Below are 20,931 nucleotides of genomic sequence, written 5' to 3' on the forward strand. Positions count from 1 at the left end.
GAAGCCTGATGGCCTGTGGGTAAAAGCTGTTTGCCAGAAATAACACCCCTATAGTCGTACACTTGTATTGCCCAATGTAGGGATGTCCCGATACGATCTTAAGGATCGGGATCGGCTGCTGTAATTTGAAGATCGGATAATATCGGCTTCCGCCATGAGGTCGGGCCGATCCGGTTGCCTTATCACGTTCGTAACATTGAGCCACACTCCAACATGGTAGGTGCAGTTATGCACCTCAAAGCTGGTTGCCACACGACTCCAGCCATCCACAAGAAGAAGAAAACGCAATACCACCATGCAGACATGTTCGTGGCGTACCGTGGTGAAGTTAGTTTCACGTTGGACATTTGGCTCCGTAGCTACATTAAAAAAAATGGCAATAAGTTAAAAAAATGTCATATATTCAAAATCACACCACAAATTGATCTATAACCATGTCAAATGGTTAGTCCTACCCTAAAAGTATTTTGCGCGCCCATTTTTTTTCCAATTTTATCCTTTATTGGATGGAATTTTTCTTTTATTGGATTAGGGACCTGACTCACAGAGGTTTGTTACAAAAGCCAAACAATATTGTTGACCATGCTGTTTAACAAAATAGTAAATTCAGCAATACTTTGATTTCATTATTTAGAATGCTTTGAAGAGCTATTTTAATAATCATATTCAAATCCACAAATTCATGTTTGTAACAAAAGGTTATTATTTTTTTTTTAAAAAAAGGATCGGATTGGATTGGATTGGCAAGACTATAACAAAAAATTGGATCAGGACACCCCTATTGTAGACATAGTAACATAAAATAAGCTATTTAAGACTAGTGCGTATGTGTTTTGCTGTAAATGTGTTCCGGTGCTACATTTTAGTACAATTAAGATGAGCAAATAGTTCTTACATAGACAATGCCTGGTACCTCTTGGTCAAATCTGTTGGGTTTTTTTTTAGCTTAGATTTTGTTTTTTACAGTTCATCCAAGTGTAAAAAGAAGTTAACCAGTAAGACATTCTAAGGTTTCACTGTACTATGTTGAAACACACTATACCTTTCCTGTCTTGTACGGTTATTTTATTAATTCATAATTCAGTTTTAATTTTAAAGTGCTAGTTGACTGACTTTTCACCTTTTGACCCCGCCCACCGCAGATAACCACATACCTCCCCCCGACGTAACGGGCCTCTCGGAGCGCTCCTCGCTTCATGTGGAACAGTCCCACGTTGCCTCGGTGCGGGGAGTCTCTCGTGGCTACAACCACCACACCAGCATCATGGAGACAGCAGATGGTGAGTGTCCATCCCGCATAGAAAGCACACACCTCCAGTTTGCCTTCCTCTCCTGCTGTGAGTCCCTCTGTTTTTCTCTTTAGTCAGTCTGCCCATCAGACTGGCCCAAGCTGCTGGCTGACCCTCTTGTGTTACCATGGTAACACCGCACTTCTCCTCCTTGTCTTGCCTCCAAATTGTCTGACTTAGTGGTTGCTCTCTGATAAAACAGTATCTTGTTTCATTATTACCGGTAGTTGTCAATTGCTAGTGGTTATAATACAGTAGAACGATGATGTTTCTGGAGTCTCAAACATTTTAATCAGTGGTGAGTAGGTGTTCGCACTGTCGGTTCTAAGTTATAAAACAGCTTTCAAGTACCATTCATTATCAAATGCTGCCAGTTCAGACCTCAGGATCACAAGGACAGCATTATGAGACATCCATTCAGATAAAATTTGTTTTAAATGAGTTTCACATCCATAAATGCAGGCGTTGTCCTTCGATTTATTTTCAATTTAATAGGAAATTATATAAAACGTCAAACACTGTATTGTGCCAAAGTTACCACTGTGAAAATGTCTGTAATGACACACTCTGCAAATGTGTGCTCAAAGTGCTATACTGTATGTTGAATGCCTTGCCTCAAGTCTTTATCGTTCTGTTTCCAGGCCTGTGTACGCATTTTGACCCTTGAATGCACTTGTATGTTTCGTTGCTCTCCAGGTACGCATTTTGTTGCGTTTTGTCGGTTTCCGATTTCGAGAAACCTGGATAATGCTTCTGTGTCGAGGCACCACACTACACCTCCCCGCAAATCCTGTTGCGTAGCGTGACGTGCACCTCTGAAAAAATCTCACCCCGCGGTTGGCTTCTAGAACGTTATTTCCTGTATGCGCCTTGTTCAGAGCGCGTGCAGCCCATCTTCTCCTCCGATTTTGGATCAACATTTGCCATGATAATGACTGTTTAACGCATTGATGCTATTTGAAAAGCAGGGGTGTCCAAAAAAAGTGCGGTCCATGGGCCATTTGCATCCCACGATCCATTTGCGTCCCATGGCTTGTTTATGTGCCCCTGGCATGTTGTAGAAATAAAATTAAACCAAAAAAACAAAACAAACCGCTCATAACATTTCTCCAAGGTTGGCAGGTCTGTGTTTTTAGGTGTCTGGATTTTACTTCCTAATGTTAAAGCAGAAAATCAACTTATTTGCTATCTGAAGAACAGCAAAACCCCAGTTATGGGAAGGTACAGGACGAAGTTCAAAATTTTCACACAGAGATTCTCACATTTCATGAAAAAAAATACTGAAAAAACTAAAATGATTATTGAAACATAATTATCCCCATCCTCAATCAAGGACACTTAGTCAAATGTCCATCTCTACTCTAGTAAGTATTTTAGGAATACCTGCATTCAAGGCGAACTATGTCCTTTGACATTCTTGTGTGTTTCTCCTCCAGGCTGTGAGTGGAGAGGTGAGAGATCCCTCACTTTGATGAATGGTATTTATTATTGTATTGTTACTGTTGCACTGTGGCATCCTGTGCATTTGTTGTGCATGTGCCTCTTTGCCTGCACCTCTTCTGTCAGGTGTCGCACCCTTCCATGTTTGTTTCTTCCAAAAAGTGCAGAAATAAATTCCATCTGTTTGACATTGTTTGTGTTGTTGACGGTCTTGCCGGGACAACAATGCATTAGTGTTTGTGGTGTTGTGAATCTAAGCCTAACCTAATGTGGTACATGTTGTTGTTGACTGTCAATACTAGCATGGCTACTTCCTGTATTTCAGTGTTTCCTAGACATGAGTCCAACAGAAGATGCTTCATTTTTGTCATTTAGCTGCAGAAGATAGATGATCCAGAACAGTACAGTAGCATGCTGTTTGTGTAGTATCTCACCAAAGTTAGTACCAGGTACACTTTAGCAAGAATTTTTATTCACAGTATATTTTCGCAAGGGACTAGATGAAAAAAACAACCACTTTTGAATAGTCAGTGTACTGCTTGTATAGATTTACTGTCACCTGAAAAGCTGTACACTGATTACTCTAAAGTATATCCAAGTTTCATTTCAATAGTATTGTGAGAATGTGAGGGGTGTACTCACTTTTGTGAGAGTGTGTGTATTTCCGACGCTGTTGTCATGCACTGCAGTGCTAATAAATCCAAGCTCTTGAGTGGATGGGACTTAGGGCAGTCAGATGTTGTCATCTGTGTCTAATTGGAACATCAGGTCCTGCACTGCCCCTCACATGCGTGCGCCTTTTATATGAGCAGGCTGTCTGAGCCAGCCTTATTATAGAACAACGCATCAGGCGAAGCTGTGTGAAGCAGCTGTGGCCTCTGTTTCCTGTGGCTGCAATGTCTGACGCTCGCCCCTCCCCAACTCAGTATGAATTCAGACGGAGGAAAAGATGTTCTTAATAGCTGACAAAAGCCACGTTTACGCCAGGTTCTCCAGTCCATATCAGTGGGAAAATAGTGGGACATCATAGCAGCACGATGGCGTATATACTGTATTTCGGCTATCAATGACACAAAGGAAACCACAATTTGGTGCTTGGTAGGATCAGGATGCTGGCATCACATGGTACAGTGGTACCTTGGTTTTCGTTATTAATTTGTTCAAAAAGGTCCCGACAAAATAAAATGTACGAAAACCAAAGCAATTTTTTCCCATGAGAAATAATGTAAATCCAATTAATACATTCGAGACACCCAAAATATTAACATAAAATACATTTTATAGAGAATGATTATAGTTTTACATGTAGAATTTCTTTGTAATAATTATAAATGACAAACGAAATGTAAAAATGAACATTTAACGTCACTTTTACCTTTACTGGATACGCTTGTTGGCGAAGACAGTGAGGAGGGGAGGGAGAGGTGGGGATCCACACCAGCAATGACTTCTCAACATCTTAGATTGTTTGTGATCTCTTCCTTGATACCTTCTTTCTTCGCCAGGATGGAAGTTATTGTTGATGTGGCAAACTAGTATACTAGTTTGTGTAATGTTCTCTTTTGAGGTTCCCAAATGAATGTGCCTTCCAGGATACTGTAGTATTGTTTAAAAGAAGTACCGCAAGATTTGGTGTTGGGTGTGTGATCCAAGATGGCTGAATAAACAAGCAGTGCTGGGAGTATTTTCCATCCACATCTTTATTGATACCACAAGATTCAACTTATGTACCAGAGGTTAAAATACAAAATTTATTGGCACAATTTTGGTGACATTTTTTGTCAAAAACCGAATCATACGAAAACTGGGGCATTTGAAAACCGAGGTTTGACTATATTTCTTTTTGATGAAGCCTTTAGTTTTGTTCCCATTCCACTCCTCTGCTCCTTTTCCCTACTGCATGGCACCAACTTGGCCCAGCTCTCCTCACTGTCAATGCTTTTCCATTGGCAGAAGAAGGTACTACCAGGTACTGGTCAGCCGTGGTTCCAAGTGTGCTGAGCTGTGACCAGATGGGTGATAGAAACCACTACTCATCACTCATTGGTCAAAATGCTTTGCCATCCCCTCATATTTGTAAACAAAAACTGTGACAAAAATAAATACTCCACAGCTTCCACTTGGCTGCAATGGTCCGTTTTCTTGCTGCCCTCAATAAAATTGGTCTCCATACCACAGTAAGAGCCTAACACATGTTGAGAAGTAAGAACAGAAGTGCTTTGTTCTCTTCACTCCATTGTTGTTGTTTGTTAACATGACTGATGCATTCAAAGCGGCTTGATTTTTGCAGTTTCCCATGTGTTTCTGTCTTGAAATGGAGTAGGGCTGAACTGAGATGGTACTATGCAGTGAGTATCACTGTGTACACATAAGTGAAACGTGTCATACTTAGGGTATGTGACAAATACACAAAAAGTAACAAATCCATGCAATCTGGAAAAGGGGCTTCCTCGACTCCCATTATTTATGTCCATTTTCGAGCCATTTATTATACTTCTATATATATCTATATATATCTATGTATATAGATATATATATATATAGATAGATAGATAGACAAAAACATATCAGACATATCAGAAAATCACTGGTGAAAGTTTGAGGATCAGGCGCCTTCTTTAAGGAGAATTTGGATGAGATCAGTTTGATTGCGCTCCAGCAGGACCCCCAGGAAACCAATCACTTTTCGGGCTGTCCCGCCTTATGGGCAGCTGTGGTTGGCAGGGCTTGTCGCCGACCCGTGGCGGGCCGTCTGCATGGGAGGCGGCAGGCGGCTGTGGCCGGCTGCACCGGTGGGCGACTCGTTCACATCCAGAGCGAATTGTCAACACGGGCTGCTTTTCCCCCTCTGAACTACTTTGATATCCCCGAATTCCCCACATATCTGACAGGCAATCTAAACCGTGGCAGACTCGTACAGTTCGCTCTGGGTGTGGGGGTGTCGCTGGCAGGTGTGGCTGGTCGCAGCCGCTTGTCTCCTCTCGTGCACGCGGTTTGCTGCACGTTGGTGGTGGGTTTTGACGGTCAGGGCTGTTTGTGGCCTCCCGCACACACCCGCTACATTAGCTGCCGCGACAGGTAAGTCCCACACGGCAGCCATGCTTCTTTTGGCGGGAGACAGTCGCTATAGACTGGATGCTGCAATGGGGACAGAGCTGATCGGTGTTATAAAGCAAGTATCGGCATGCATATATATATGTATATATATGAGTACATCTGACATCTGCTAAGTGACGTTTACGTGATCGGCCTGAACTACCGGTATCTCGCGACCGACGTAATGAGCACCCCTGGTTTAGTATATTTAAAGATGTGTAATGACCAGTTTTATATATGTTCTCTTGACTTTGCATTAGTTGAGGCCACTCACTGTGAGTCTAACACATACACCTAATGAGACACCACAAAGCTCACATGCTGCTGAGGAGACATCTTTGTTGCTAGGCAGCAGGCAGATCCTCCTTACCTTATTTGTTACCCTGGAAAGGTTATCAGAGTTTTCTGACCCAAAATACAAACTTTGAACTGCAGTAGGCTTTAGTGTCTGCTGTGTTGTTGTCTTTTCACAAATTGAGAGACGGATGGTTACACTGAAACACAATACTGACCTTCGGTGTTTTCTTTTCTCCCCTCACTCATCTCTTTTCCTCATTAATTTCTCAAACGATCTGCTGCATGTCTTTTTTAATCCTTCACATCATCTTCCGCTGATATGTTTTTGGCCTTCGTTTGCCGTCCATGCTTCTCTTTATGTCTTGTTTCTTTTCATCCCTTCCTCTCCACATCTCATTGTGCAGGTGTTCCAGTCAACAGCCGTGTCTCCTCCAAAATCCAGCAGCTGCTCAACACTCTGAAAAGACCGAAGCGACCGCCCTTGCGAGAGTTCTTTGTCGACGACTTTGAAGAGCTTTTGGATGGTAAGCTCGCCCGAAAGTCCTTACATGAACATGCGCCACTGAGGCACTCATTCACTTGGTTTTTATCCACCATTAGTATCGGCTAGTTATTACCTCTACAAAGGCAATGCGGTATTCTTTTCATCAATGTTGGCTGGTTTGTTAAGATGAATATTGTAAGTGCCAATAGTATAGTCCCAATGTGACTGCTCACACTGTACATTCTGGTCTTTGCTGAAGTCCTTTTGGTGTAGGTAGCATGTGTTCATATCAAATCTTGATATCAAATCATATCAAGACAAAAAAGACATTTGCGCTGTCTGCTAGAAAAAATGCTTGTAAAAAAGCAACAAGATTTACGTTTGATTTGTGACTAAAACTAAATAAAAACACTAAACCACTGTGTAATAAAGCTAAATAAAACAATAATACTGTAAAATTACTCTCACTTTATATATATAAAAACAGGCACATCATGGAGTGGTAACAGTATGGTGTTTCCGAGGAATATTATATTGACCCTGAATTTCAATACGGTAAAACAAATATATGTATAAGTGTATTTACATTAACTTCTGCTTAGTAAAATTAGTTTGTGTATGTAATTGCTCAAAAATACTGAGCAGCCAAACCCTTTTTTTAATGTCACATTAAGTTACATTTCTGGTTCTATGGTTTGGTTCTCACACTTTTTATATTTTTAAATCCATGGTACCCATGTGTGACAGTACACACACAAAAAAAATCCCCCCCAAAAAAGCCAAAGAAAAAGCAAAACATACTTATTGGTTAGTGGGATTGACAAAAATGATGCGTTTTCGGTGGATAAGCCAATTCTTTTTTGTCACGCTTTAAACCCTGCAGCTTGTATGTACAGTGATGTAGCTAATTTATTTACCATGATGGAAGTAGTGACATGGACGATATCACATTTTGAAGTCTTATGCAACACATCTTAAGCAAGTTTGATCAAGTGTAGAATCACTACAGCTTGTGTTTGGACTGCTCGGACCGCCAACCGTGTTTTGAAAGGCTGGACGACCGCATGAAATTAGACAAATGCGACTCCAAGAGCGCCAACAGAAGAGAGAGAGAGAGACTGACAAAGTGTGTGATGAAGGAATTATTTTGCTGTTCAATTGTGATGCTGAAGCAGACTACTTTAATGGTTTTAATGGACTGTGATGAATGACTTTTCTGGTAGGCTACTGTTTAACTAGTCATGTTACACCAACTGTTTGGCACTGTATGGAAAAAAGCATTTATTTAATCAAAAGTTTAAAAAATATTTCCCTTTAACATCTTCCTGTGTGCTAAATATCCCATGTTACCATGTGGACACCTGCAGTTACAGACAGGTGCGGCCTATATACTGTATGTACAGATCTTTTTTTCTCTTTAAATGTAGTGGGTGCGGCTTACATGCTGGTGCGCTCTGTAGTCCGTAAATTACAGTAATTTATTTAATTAGTTTCAATACAAATTTCACTGTAATTAACACATGCGTATCATGGCATGCCACACACCTCTCTCTTATGACAGTGGATGGAGGCAAGTGTAGCGTAAACAGAGTGTGACACTGTTTTTCAACTTTATTCCTCCCTTTACTCATCAACAGCAGTGTTCAGTTCCAACGTCATGTACAGTCATGGAAAAAATGATTAGATCACCCTTGTTTCTTCAGTTTCTTGTTCACTTTAATGCCCGATACAACTAAAGGTACCTTTGTTTGGACAAATATTAAAAAAAAAAATAGCTCATAAGAGTTCAATTTTTTGGCAGTACAATGCTATAACTATTCATGTAAGAACTTCAGTGATTTGGTTATTATCAAGAAAACCATGGAAGTTGCAAGATCCGCTCCTAAACATCAGCTCCTAAATTAAACTCTTATGAGCTATATTTGTTGTCATCATTATATTTGTCCAAATAAATGTACCTTTATTTGTACCAGGCATTAAAATGGATTAATAAACTGAAGAAACAAGAGTGGTCTAATCATTTTTTCCATGACTGTATGTATCTCCAGCTCATTAACATGTCTCTCCGTTCATCCTCGTAACGACACATGGCGATTAATCATGATTGATTAATTTGTAAACTGATTAATTTACGTGTGATGTTTGACTTTTGAAGCCATTTTTTTTTTTTACTTTTTTGTACAGTTTTTGGGGAGGTTCTACTGTATACAACTACAGTAAGGGTGTCTGGCCAGACATGATTCAAAGGGTATTTGGCAGACTCAGAATCTGGTTTGAAACAGGCTTAATTTTCATAGTGTCTGCACAGCTTTAGTTAGTTAGCAGGATTACGCAAGGAGGACCTTTTATATATGAGAGTTCACCCCCACCCTACAGCTGGTAAAGTCCTTTGTAGTCTCTTCAGCATTGTGTCAACTGTGGCTTCACACATCTTTGTGGAAGATATGAATGGGCCTGAAATAATATCGTTTTCCTTACTGTGTCATTACCCATTCAGGCAGTAGCTGTAAACATGTCATATGGGAAGAGCTTTTTTTTCACCTTGTCCGAGGTCACCTCTTGACTTCCCAAATCACATTGCCACGCCTCACAAATAAACTGTCCAAGTAGGCTTTTAGATCAGCAATTGTTGCGTTGTTTTTTTGTTTTTTTTTGTCCTCAGTATGGCGCAAATACCACCAGGTGTGCTCAGGGAGTGTTCCAGGCGTGCTGAGCCAAAGAAACACACAGACACACATTGTGGAACAGGTTTTTTTTCTAAGAATTTCTCCATTCCTCAGCAACCCGTCGTGGCTTTTGGACAGTGCTCTTGCCAGGCTGAATAAATAGTGTGCAAATGAAAACACAGCAGGATTAGTGGCACATCAGCAGGTAATTGTAAAGCTTTCCTAACTGAGGTCTGTGTGGCGTATATGCGGAGAAACCTTTCCTGATAGAAGTGTTTTGCCTGGCAGACTCCCTTAAACAGCTTTGAATTTGAAGGAGAACATTTATGCGAAGGAATGTTACAGATGGAATCCAAAGGAGTGGTTGTACAATGTTAAGGACATTGACTATGGCTCACTTTTAATCTCCTACCCTTTTCTCCATCCCCACTATCTCACCACTGCGCAATCTCCACCTGAGCCTTCCTCTGAGAGACAGACAGATGTATAAATCACTGATTTACTACTGCCTTGTAAAACACTCACACAAAATTGCTGCACAGAGTGATGGGATAGGCTGCTGTAATGCTATGGCCCCCTAGTGGTTGAGGGTATATTTGTGTTGTGTTCCATTTTTATTACAGTGGATCCCCGCACATTCGCGATTAACCATTCGCAGATTTTTGGTGAAAACATTTTTTTTAATGAAAATGTGCAGGATACCATTAAGAACGCCCACATATTTTACATATTTATGGTAATGCTTCACTGATAATGTTTTTTCATCCACTGTCGGGATGTCGCACTTTGGTGGTCCTTCAACACACTGTAGTTGTGTGCAGTGAGACACAAAAGTTTGGCTGCAGAAGCACTAGTTTTAACAATCCGGCCTCAAAACTTGCAAGGTGAATGCACGTTAATAATCGTTACTGGAATTCCTACAGGAAAGCAGTGTGAATTATGTAGACGCGGCTTGGAGGAACGCCTTCTCGAGCCTGCTAGCTTTTAGTGCTAGCCTCATGGCCAGGTGAAAGGCTCCACCGTGACTTTGATTTCATCTGTTTGATCGATCTTCTTACCATATCATTCGTTAGTGGTGAGTACCTAAAGATTATATACTTTAAACGCATTTAATAATTGTGTGTGGCATATTTAGGACTTAAACCAGGATTGTGTCACGAGCGAACAATGACAATTGAAGAGAGACGGATCTGATGTAATTACAACAGTCACTTTTATTGTAAATGTTGATCCGAAATCATAGGAGAACGTACAGTACATGTTAAGCCAGCAAAAGGGTTTGAAGGGAGGGGAGTCATGCGTCAAAAATAGACACTTTTATGGGCTCGCCATTCACTGGACTCGCGGAACATAACCCCAGTGATAAGTGGGGGTCTACTGTGCATGCATTTTTTTTCTTTTAGAATCTGCTGTGTTATGTTGTGCTACATAGATATGTACATATTAACATCTGTTGGCGCGCTTTTTTCTTGTTTAAATTCAGTCCAGCAGCCAGATCCAAACCAGCCAAAGCCAGAAGGCCAGCAGATGAGTCCCCTTGAAGGGGGACCTCTCGGAGTGGTCAGTAACTGGCCTCCCTCCTTGATAGCCGCTTTACAACGATGGGGCACCACCCAGCCTAAGAGCCCCTGTCTGACAGCACTTGATAATGCTGGCAAGCCTGTCTACACTCTCACCTATGGTAGGCGTCATGAGTTCACGATGCATTGCATTTTTTGTGTTTTTGACATCCAAATTGGCAAATACGTGTTATATTATGGTTAACCATTGCAGGTAAACTGTGGACCCGCTGTCAGAAACTAGCTTATACACTTCTCAACAAGCTGAGCACTAGAAATGAGCCCCTGCTTATGCCTGGAGATAGGGTAAGTATTCCAAGCACAATATAATTACTGTGACTGTGCTATAAGCAGCATCCCATGTTTGGTGTTAGCATCTTGATACTTGCTGTGGCCCAATAACCAATAGCAGTCATTATATTTGCAGGTAGCGCTTGTGTTCCCGAACAGCGATCCAGTAATGTTCATGGTTGCTTTCTACGGTTGTCTGCTGGCAGAACTGGTGCCCGTACCCATTGAAGTGCCGCTGACCAAGAAGGTAAACGGGGAACAAATGAGCATCGGTCTTATAACCCTTAAAAGTACAAATTGGCGTATAAAGTCGTTGCCTCCACTAAGAAGGTTAGATTTTATGGAGCGGTTGTGAGTTTACTTATTTACAATAACAACATGTTTGATATGCACTTTCTTTTTTATGATGAGTTCTTCCAAGGTCCTTATATTTAGAGGGTTTTTTTTTTAACTGACCTAACCACAATTTTTTGTATGTTTACATCGTCCGAAACCAAAAAATGTACTCAATTTACAGTAATGTAAATTTACCATTGAGGTTGTATATCTCAAAGTAATCGATTCATGGATTTGATTGTCGTTTAAAAGCATGTTGTAGCCGTTGATTGATTCTTTCTTCTAAGCAATTGAAGCAAAATAGAATGCAGTACTTGGCTGTGTCCAGCAGAGTTGCTGTTGATTCAGTCTCCGCTATCTTGCTGTCTGAAGAAGGACAACATGACATCCGCTCTGGAAGGTTAAGATAATCCACGCAAAACTCCACTGTGGCACAGCTCCTCCAGGAAGCATGAATCTGGCATGGAAACAGGAGTCAAGAACATTCACAGAGCGATTCCCCCATCCAGTTAAATATATTTTTGTGTGTGTGTGTGTGTGTGTGTGTGTGTGTGTCTAATACCGTCTTCATTTTAGTTGTTATTTGTCGCATTATTGCAGCACAAGCAGCCTTATCGGTTATCAGTTTCAAGAGCATTATGATGCATTGGAGTCTCCTGTGCATCCATCACACGAATGGAACAAATCCCCCTCATAAGTTGTACGGGCTGAATATTAATGCCTGTACTAGATTGCCCTTTATAAGCATGCTGTTTGCCCAAGCTCTTCCATAACAAATGAGAGTGAAGTGAAAGGATTGTTATTCCTGTCCATTTTTTACATCAACGTCCCACTGTTCTTGAGACAAATTCATTATTTTTTGTTGTTGTTGTTGTTGTTTTTGCAATGACTACTCGTCTGTTCTTGGCAGCTACGTCACATGTACGCCCTGAATTTTATTCTCTTCTGTCGTTGTCGCATCCAATCCAATCCACTTCATTCATATAGCACATTTTATAAACACTGTTTCCAAAGTGCTGCACAGACTGGTAAAACCATAAATAATAAGAAGTAAAAATACAAATTACTACAGTAAAAACTAAAAGATCAAATAAAAACAAAGACACTTAAAACAGTAAAATATTTGACAATAAAGTAGGCAATAAATAAATAAATAAATAAATAAAACCAATTAAAACTATATAAAAAAAATTTTTTAAAGAATAAATGACACAGAGGACCGCACGACTCACACCGAGGTAAAAGCCAGAATATAAAAGTGGGTTTTAAGACGAGACTTAAAGCTTTCAATTGTGGGGGTCGTTTTTACATGAGGGGGGAGAGTGTTCCACAGCTTTGGGCCAACTACGGAAAAGGCCCGGCCTCCCCTGGTCTGAGGCCTCGTCTTGGGCACCACCCGTTGGAACCTGGCCAAATTTACTGGAGTGTAAATTTGGATGAGGCCTGAGATGTACTGAGGGGCCGCTGGTTTTGGTGTCAGCATGAGTACAGCTCTAACTCATGTGCATAGTCGATCAAATAGTCAGATCAGGTGTTTATTCCTATGACGTCCGGTTTATTCCTAATTAATTGCTACTCTGCTTTGTCCTTGTTTCTTTTATTCATAGTCTCTGCACTCCCTCAGAGCACTTTTGGATTGTTTTTTCAGTCTTATTTTGTCCTACAGGATGCTGGAAGTCAACAAATTGGCTTTCTGCTTGGCAGCTGTGGGGTGACTTTGGCTCTTACCACTGATGCTTGTCAGAAAGGTTTACCCAAAGCGCAAACAGGGGAGGTAGCCACATTCAAAGGTACAGTCTCTCTTCAATATTTTAATGGTCTTACTGTTTGGGTTAAACTGACTTTATCGCTCTTCAGGTTGGCCCCGGTTGCTGTGGTTTGTGACAGATGGGAAACATGTTGTGAAGCCCCCGAAAGACTGGCATCCTTCGATACGTGAAGCCAACAAAGACACAGCCTACATAGAGGTACGGTTTTAATAACATGAGTCAAAACAGTCTCCTTACTCTTTTAACGTGTACTGCAATTTTTGTGAAAGGCTTGATGATTGTAATTTACAAACTTCGCAACAGCTCAGCTGTACGGTCTTCCCTGGCCACTTCCCGGCTCCATTTTCGTGGCTTCATTCACTTTATCACGGTTTTTCAAAACTATATTAATTAATCATGGTGTTTTGTGGTTGGTTATTAGTCAGAAATATGCATATTTGCGCAAATTTTATGTATTTTGTTTTTTCAAACATAAAAATGGCTAAATTAACTAAAATACAGATACAGGTATAAGGCATTCAGAATACGCATTCAAAGACGTTGTGATGAGATGTAGTATTCTCCATCGGTCGCTAGGTGTCAGTAACGTTACTGTAATGTTCGGAACAACAGGCTTTTATTGCAAGTTTGAGTTATTTCACAACAGGCACAATAATCGAATAGATGAGCTGCTGTTGCGGCCGTAACCCACGCCAAGCTAAAAGTTGCTGCTCATAAACAGGCTCTTGGAACACGTATTACTGTTTGAAGATCATCAGAATTGTCAGTGCATAATATGGGCCCCATGTCACCGCATCTACTGCATGTATATACAGAGAAAATTCCAAGATGTCGGTTGCGATACATTGTGGTTGTCTATTACCATCGACCATGCATTTCCTTTTGTTTTGATTATATTATATTATATAATTGAAACAAACTGAAATGGTGTTTTTGTGTTTTACCTGCAGTACAAAACCAGCAAGGAGGGAAGCACCATGGGGATCACAGTGAGCCATTCAGCCATGCTTGCTCACTGTCACGCTCTCACACAGGCCTGTGGCTACACTGAAGGTGCACCACCCATTTTTGGTTTGTCAATTGCAGTTGAGGGATACAGTAGATGCCATCAGCTCTGATTTATTGCATCAGACCTGGATGAGGCCTTTTTCAAAGAAAGTTAAGGCTCCTTCCTCCTCCTCCTCTTCCTCCTCCTTCTCCTCCTCTCTGGATGTCCCAGTTTTGCTGTAAATAACTCTTAAACTGCACCAGTCTGTTCTTCCCCTTGCCACTTTTTAGGTCACGTATCCTTACAGTCAGCTTTATTGCAAAAAATCTCAAAACTAGTGGGAATATATGTGCTTGTGCTTGTGAACGAAAAAAAACCCACAAAATGCCCTTTCTGATTCGCAGCTGAGACAATAACCAACGTGCTGGACTTCAAGAGGGAAGCGGGTCTATGGCATGGTGTTCTCACTGTGAGTGCTTTTAAACCTCATTAATATTAGGTTGTATGATCAGAAATGGCTGTATATACTGTAGATAAGACTCGCAGTTAGGGTCAGAATGTAATTTATAGCTGATTAAGTCTTCAGCCTCTCCATGCAGCTTGTTTACATGATGTAGTGAAGACACATGAAGCGTAATTGAACTCTTATCTGATGACTGTGATTCCTCCCTGCAGAGCGTCATGAATCGGATGCATGTGATCAGCATTCCTTACTCACTGATGAAAGTCAACCCCCTCTCGTGGATACAGAAGGTTCATGCATACAAAGGTAGGGGTCAGTCTGTATGCATGTTTGTGTGCAGTGTAGTTTCATATGTAAAATCACCAAACAAACCAAAGAGATTTCTTATGAGTCCGTCTCATTGACTGTCCTGTTTGTGTGTGTTGCGCAGCACGGGTTGCAGTGGTGAAGTCGAGAGACATGCACTGGTCTCTTCTAGCACAAAGAGACCAGAGAGACATCAGTTTGAGCTCACTGCGCATGCTGATTGTAGCTGATGGCGCCAACCCATGTAAGTCTATTTAAAAAACACTGGTATTAATATAACATCACTGATTTGTCTTTGCATCTCTCCAGCATATGCTGACTGTCTGCATTGGTGTGCATGGTACATTTCTGTGTGTGTGTGTGTGTGTGCACGCATGCGATGCAGGGTCAATATCTTCCTGCGATGCCTTTCTAAACGTGTTCCAGGCACGTGGGCTGCGACCTGAGGTGATCTGTCCATGTGCCAGCTCTTCAGAAGGCATGACTGTTGCCATCCGCAGGTTAGCTACTGTTACTGCAGCTTATTTATTTATTTATGTATTTATTACTGCTGCTCTTTACCTTTTTGTTACTTCACCAATCAACTGTTTAATGAATAAACACAATTGTAATTTTAATGGCTATATGTAAAAAAAATCATATCATATCAGGTTATTTAATAAAAAGTCATATTACGAGAAAAAAGTTGAAATATTTTGACTTGTGGACTATTTTTGAAAATATTTTTAATAAGTTGTAATTTTATATATGTTTGACAATATATAATATATAATATAATTATGTCCTTTAGACCTCCAGAAATGGGTGTCCCTCCACCTGGGAAGGCAGTGCTCTCCATGGGTGGTCTGAGCCATAGCGTGATTCGTGTAGACACAGAAGAGAAGCTCTCCGTCCTCACCGTGCAAGACGTGGGACAGGTCATGCCTGGAGGTGCAGTACACAACTGGACATGAACTGCTAATGTCATTGATACAGTAGATACTTTCATTCATACATTTGATTGCATGGCATTTGTGTATTTGCAGCTTTGGTGTGCGTCGTGCGGGTGGAAGGGACGCCATACCTTTGCCAGACAGATGAGGTGGGAGAGATTTGCGTCAGCTCCAGGTGCACGGGTGCTGCCTATTACGGCCTCCAGGGCATGACCAAAAATATATTTGAGGTTAGTGCTTTTATTTTGCGTTTAATCTCTCTGAATACAGTCGTCCCTCTCCATATTGCGTTTCGAATTTCGTGGCTTCGCTCTATCACAGTCTTTCAAAAATATAGTATTATACATCATGCTGTTTTGTGGTTGAGTTATTCAAAATATATGCATACCACAGTGAGTCAGTTCATGTTTCAAAATGCAGCACTTGAGAATATGACACTATACCTCAACACTAGATGATGTATTTTTACAGACGAGGGAACATTTGTTAAATTGTATACTACAGCGGCTGTTTTTAACATTCTGATATTTGTTACAGACCATCCCACTCACGTCAACTGGAATTCCAGTCAGTGACCGAGCTTTCACCAGGACCTCGCTGCTGGGCTTTGTGGGGCCAGTAAGTTCTTTGTACCTCATTTCATGCTTTAATTGGGACTCTTCAGCTTTCAGTCTAAGCTGTTTTTACTAACAAACATGCTCACCTATTGATTGAAAAGCAATTCCAAAGACACTCATACTGACAAGTAATAGCCTAACTCTGCATCTTTTGTATGCTGATTACAAACGGGACCTCTTTAATGGTTCATCTGACCCAAATAACACCTCAAATTGAGTTGGCCAGCACTGACAGCGCACTTTATTGTGCTAGGAAAATATGTGATGTGTAATAAGTAAATAGCTCAGGGAGAATTATTGATTTGACTTTTCAAGTCAGTGAAGGAGAAATTTGATGCTTCTACCCGACATCTGTCGCACTGATTCAGGGCCTTCGGAAATAGACAGATGAGATGAGACTGCGAAAATGCAAAATTCCAACAAACTTGTATTCATTTTTTAAATTCTTCTATGGTGTGTTGTTGTTGTTGTTTTTGTGTCCACCAGGACAGCCTTGTGTTTGTTGTGGGGAAGATGGATGGACTGATGGTGGTCAGTGGGCGGCGACACAACGCTGATGACGTGGTTGCCACAGCGCTCGCAGTGGAGCCTATGAAGTTTGTTTACAGGGGGAGGTTAGAAGACACACATCTTAATATCCTTCAGCTATGCTTGTGTACACAAACACACACCATTAAGTACACAAGTACATCCGGATGAGATCCAATAAAATAGATATATTTTTTGCATTTTTGTGTTTGTGATGCCACCACAGACGGGTAACAGTGATGTGCAAAGAGGAAAAGTGTGATGATGACCATAGAACCAAACATGGGGGAAAGTGGTAGACAAATGTCTGTCTACCACCCATACACCCATACTTGTCTATCAAGTATGGGTGATAGACAAAAGAAGAATAGGAAATCTCCCATTTGGCCATCGGCACTCGCCTGTAGTTACGGAAGGCAGCGCGAGTATCTTATGCAAATTAGCTGCGCACAGTGTAGCTAATTCAACAATAATGGCACTTTTCCACTACTACCAGGTTATTGTAACATTTAAGGAATTTCATTAGATTGTGCGTTGAGCGTAACTGCTATTGTAGGAGGTGAGTTTAAAGCTCCAGACATGCATCGGCCAACCATGACATTTTGCGTTGTGTGTTGCAGGATAGCTGTGTTTTCTGTGTCAGTGCTGCATGACGAGAGGATTGTTGTCGTGGCAGAGCAGAGACCAGATGCCTCAGAAGAAGACAGCTTCCAGTGGATGAGCCGTGTCCTTCAGGTGTTTCAGTGCTTTCTTTTTTTTTTTTTTTTTTTACACTACTTTGCTATTAGACAAGGTTCATATAAACATGATGTGTATACCACCACACATTATTATTTATTAATATTTATTATAATGCATATTAATATATAAATATGAAGTTATTATAATTTACAGTCAATAATTTACCACAGTGCAACAAGTTTGTTCATCTTTATTATATGAAAGGCTTGTTACATTTGACAGAAGAAATTACGCCCAAGTTTAAACTCCAGAGACCTGATAGTTGCACAAACTATTAGAGAGATTTAAGAGCAGCCTGATGCTGAGTAACGAATAGCAGCATTAATGCAGCGACACTCACTCAGTGTTGGCCGTCTGTCAGGGAGCCTTTCATTTTACTGCTGTTGAGTTGACGAGTTTGCATTAAAGTATGTTTGAAATGTTGAAGAGCTCAAATATTGTGTGAATAAATGTTTCATATAAACATGCTCTAATGGTGAGGATAGTTAAGTGTGAGTACATTGATACTGTCTATCATTTATGTACAGTGCCAGTCAAAAGTTCTGGGACACCTTCTTATTCAGTAGCATGAGAGTGTTTCTAAACAGTGAGCGATACTGTATAATATGTCTATATTCTATAATTGTTAATTAAGGTAATTATTTTATGATTATACTTTTCATTTGACAGCTTTGTTGTCCTGCTGTATCCATTTGTTTCCAGGCAATAGACAGCATCCACCAGGTGGGGGTGTACTGTTTGGCTCTGGTGCCTGCTAACACACTTCCCAAGGCTCCCCTAGGTGGTATTCACATTTCAGAGACTAAACAGCGCTTCCTAGAGGGCGCCTTGCATCCCTGCAATGTCCTTATGTGCCCTCACACGTGCGTCACCAACCTGCCCAAGCCGAGACAAAAGCAGCCAGGTATAGTGCAGCACACTTTCTCTGCTACAGGTGGAAGACTGTTATTGTTAGCGCTGTGTTTATTTCAATGATGTTTGTATTCGCTGCGTGATGGATGATATGTGCTGTACAGAGGTCGGCCCCGCTTCTATGATAGTGGGCAACCTGGTGGCAGGCAAGAGGATAGCACAGGCCTGTGGGAGAGATGTGACCCAGTTGGAAGACAATGATCAGGTATGTCCACTCAAGTCGACATGGTTTGACTTCCTGCTGAGGAAAAAAAACAAAACAAATGCTCTTATTATTACCTTTACCTCAACAGCAAAATGTTTTTAAAAATATCTATATAAATTAATAAATCAGTGCATACGGCCTATTATCAGTCAAAAAATATGCATATTTAAGCAAATGCTGAAATTAAGCATTTTTAAGCATAAAAATACAAATTGCATTCCAAAGTCACATTCAAAGACATTGATGAAATAGTATTACACACTGGTCACTAGGTGGCAGTAGTGTAACTGTAATGTTCGGTGACACACAAGGATCAGACTTGATCACTAGAACAACAAGCTGTTATTGCAAAGCTGAAACTCAACTCTGAACCCCCGAGGTTGCTTGTGGTCTGCCTATTTCAAATCTCTTAGCAACACATTTATGGGAACACACGCGAGCACGAGTCTTATTTATGTGTCCAGTGGCTTATATACTCTTATTTTTTGTACTATATTGGGTATTACGAGTGCAAAGGCGACAATAGGCGACTATTATTTCATGTCTAGAGGGCTCTAATAATTTAAAAAAAAAACATATTTAGAAGGTTGTAAACAGGTTTGTTTTCTATACTCTAACTACAAAAATATGAATATTATAAATATAACTTATAAATAAGGAATCCTCCTTTATGGAACATCACTTATCACGGTCCGGTCTGAAACCAATTTATTGCGATAAACAAGGGGTTACTGTGTGTGTCTGTGCGTGTGCGTGTGTGTGCGGTATATATTAATTACTGGTAGATACCCTGGTGGTTATTTGGTTTTGTAGACCATGCACCCGGTCACGATTGGAGATTGTGCAGATAACAGAAAAGAGGTGTTAGTTGGATCATTTTCGCCCTGCTGTCACTCCTCTATAGTCTCTCATACAATGCACCACTTAATATTTTTCATTAAAAAAAAATGTGTGCCCTTGTTTCTACAGTATATGTTAATGTGTTAAGTCACTACTGTTTCTATATGTGTCACTATGCACCTGTAGTTCCTCTATATTCAAGATGTGCTACAGTGGAGGGCGCAGGCCACGCCAGACCATCCGCTGTTCCTTGTTCTTAATGCCAAGGTACCTCGACCCGTCAGTTAAGATGTCCAGTGATGTTGGTGAGCTGTTGTTATCCTGCATGGCTGCATAGATAACTTTGGCGTGTTGTCTTTTAGGGCACGGTAGCAAATTCAGCGTCCTGTCTGCAGCTACACAAGCGGGCCGAGCGAGTGGCTGCAGCTCTTATGGGACGCCTCAACACCGGAGACCATGTGGCGCTTGTCTACCCACCAGGTACTCAACGCAAGCCAGATGCTCTGTACCAAATATATACTGTAAAACTCAAGGATTGCTTATATTTATGCACAGGAATCGACCTGATAGCCACCTTTTATGGCTGCTTGTATGCTGGTTGCGTCCCAGTGACAGTCAGACCCCCACACCCACAGAACTTGGCTACCACCCTCCCCACTGTCAAAATGATTGTTGAGGTGACACAGACCTTGCAGACCCACAGTGATATGCTCTTTAAGTCCTGCACTACACCTTAGAGAAACAATGAAGCAAACTCAATGACATGATGTAGTAGTAATGTAGTGTGCTATCTGTGTGTTGAAAGGTCAGTAAGTCCGTGTGTATCCTCACCACTCAAGCAATAATGAAGCTGCTGAAATCTAAAGAGGCCGCCGCCGCAGTGGATGTCAAGAGCTGGCCCATGGTGTTAGACACAGGTAAACTATGATCATGGACACCTTCATTTCATGTTCTCGCCTTGGCATTGCAGACTAATTACCGGGCTGACTCAAATATCAGACTACATTCTGATAAACTAGACTTAGTAGTAAGAAGGCTGAAAAAGATAGGTTGTCTTACATTTAGTGTTTCTAAATTCACGCATGCAAATCAGCAACTAGTGCCAAACGACTTCTCTGACGAGCTTTTCTTCGTCTCACTCGCACAACCACACACCACTGACTTGATAGCAA

The 20,931-nt window shown here is 41.0% G+C and overlaps 1 protein-coding gene across 9 annotated transcripts in view; it reads left to right on the forward strand.

Annotated features, from left to right (window-relative positions):
- Positions 1-20,931, forward strand: part of dip2a (disco-interacting protein 2 homolog A) — an 84,863-nt gene that overhangs the window by 54,703 nt on the left and 9,229 nt on the right. For 6 of the 9 annotated variants that reach the window (XR_008572417.1, XR_008572418.1, XR_008572419.1 and 3 more), the window contains exons 6-29: positions 1,143-1,280; positions 2,726-2,767; positions 6,527-6,646; positions 10,756-10,953; positions 11,046-11,137; positions 11,259-11,369; positions 13,125-13,248; positions 13,316-13,425; positions 14,178-14,280; positions 14,620-14,684; positions 14,891-14,984; positions 15,109-15,228; positions 15,370-15,484; positions 15,775-15,914; positions 16,010-16,146; positions 16,454-16,534; positions 17,020-17,147; positions 17,682-17,796; positions 18,505-18,706; positions 18,819-18,919; positions 19,946-20,026; positions 20,122-20,239; positions 20,315-20,436; positions 20,565-20,676. Coding sequence is in view for 6 of the 9 variants with exons in the window: in XM_054786731.1 (XP_054642706.1) it covers positions 1,143-1,280; positions 2,726-2,767; positions 6,527-6,646; positions 10,756-10,953; positions 11,046-11,137; positions 11,259-11,369; positions 13,125-13,248; positions 13,316-13,425; positions 14,178-14,280; positions 14,620-14,684; positions 14,891-14,984; positions 15,109-15,228; positions 15,370-15,484; positions 15,775-15,914; positions 16,010-16,146; positions 16,454-16,534; positions 17,020-17,147; positions 17,682-17,796; positions 18,505-18,706; positions 18,819-18,919; positions 19,946-20,026; positions 20,122-20,239; positions 20,315-20,436; positions 20,565-20,676 (2,769 nt within the window). In the remaining 3 variants the exon portion in view is untranslated. The remainder of the gene's footprint in view (positions 1-1,142; positions 1,281-2,725; positions 2,768-6,526; positions 6,647-10,755; positions 10,954-11,045; positions 11,138-11,258; positions 11,370-13,124; positions 13,249-13,315; positions 13,426-14,177; positions 14,281-14,619; positions 14,685-14,890; positions 14,985-15,108; positions 15,229-15,369; positions 15,485-15,774; positions 15,915-16,009; positions 16,147-16,453; positions 16,535-17,019; positions 17,148-17,681; positions 17,797-18,504; positions 18,707-18,818; positions 18,920-19,945; positions 20,027-20,121; positions 20,240-20,314; positions 20,437-20,564; positions 20,677-20,931) is intronic. The other 3 variants (XM_054786734.1, XM_054786735.1, XM_054786732.1) reach the window with 2 other exon arrangements.

The sequence above is a fragment of the Dunckerocampus dactyliophorus genome, chromosome 9 (genome assembly GCF_027744805.1).
Source record: "Dunckerocampus dactyliophorus isolate RoL2022-P2 chromosome 9, RoL_Ddac_1.1, whole genome shotgun sequence".
NCBI classification, from domain to species: Eukaryota; Metazoa; Chordata; class Actinopteri; order Syngnathiformes; family Syngnathidae; genus Dunckerocampus; species Dunckerocampus dactyliophorus.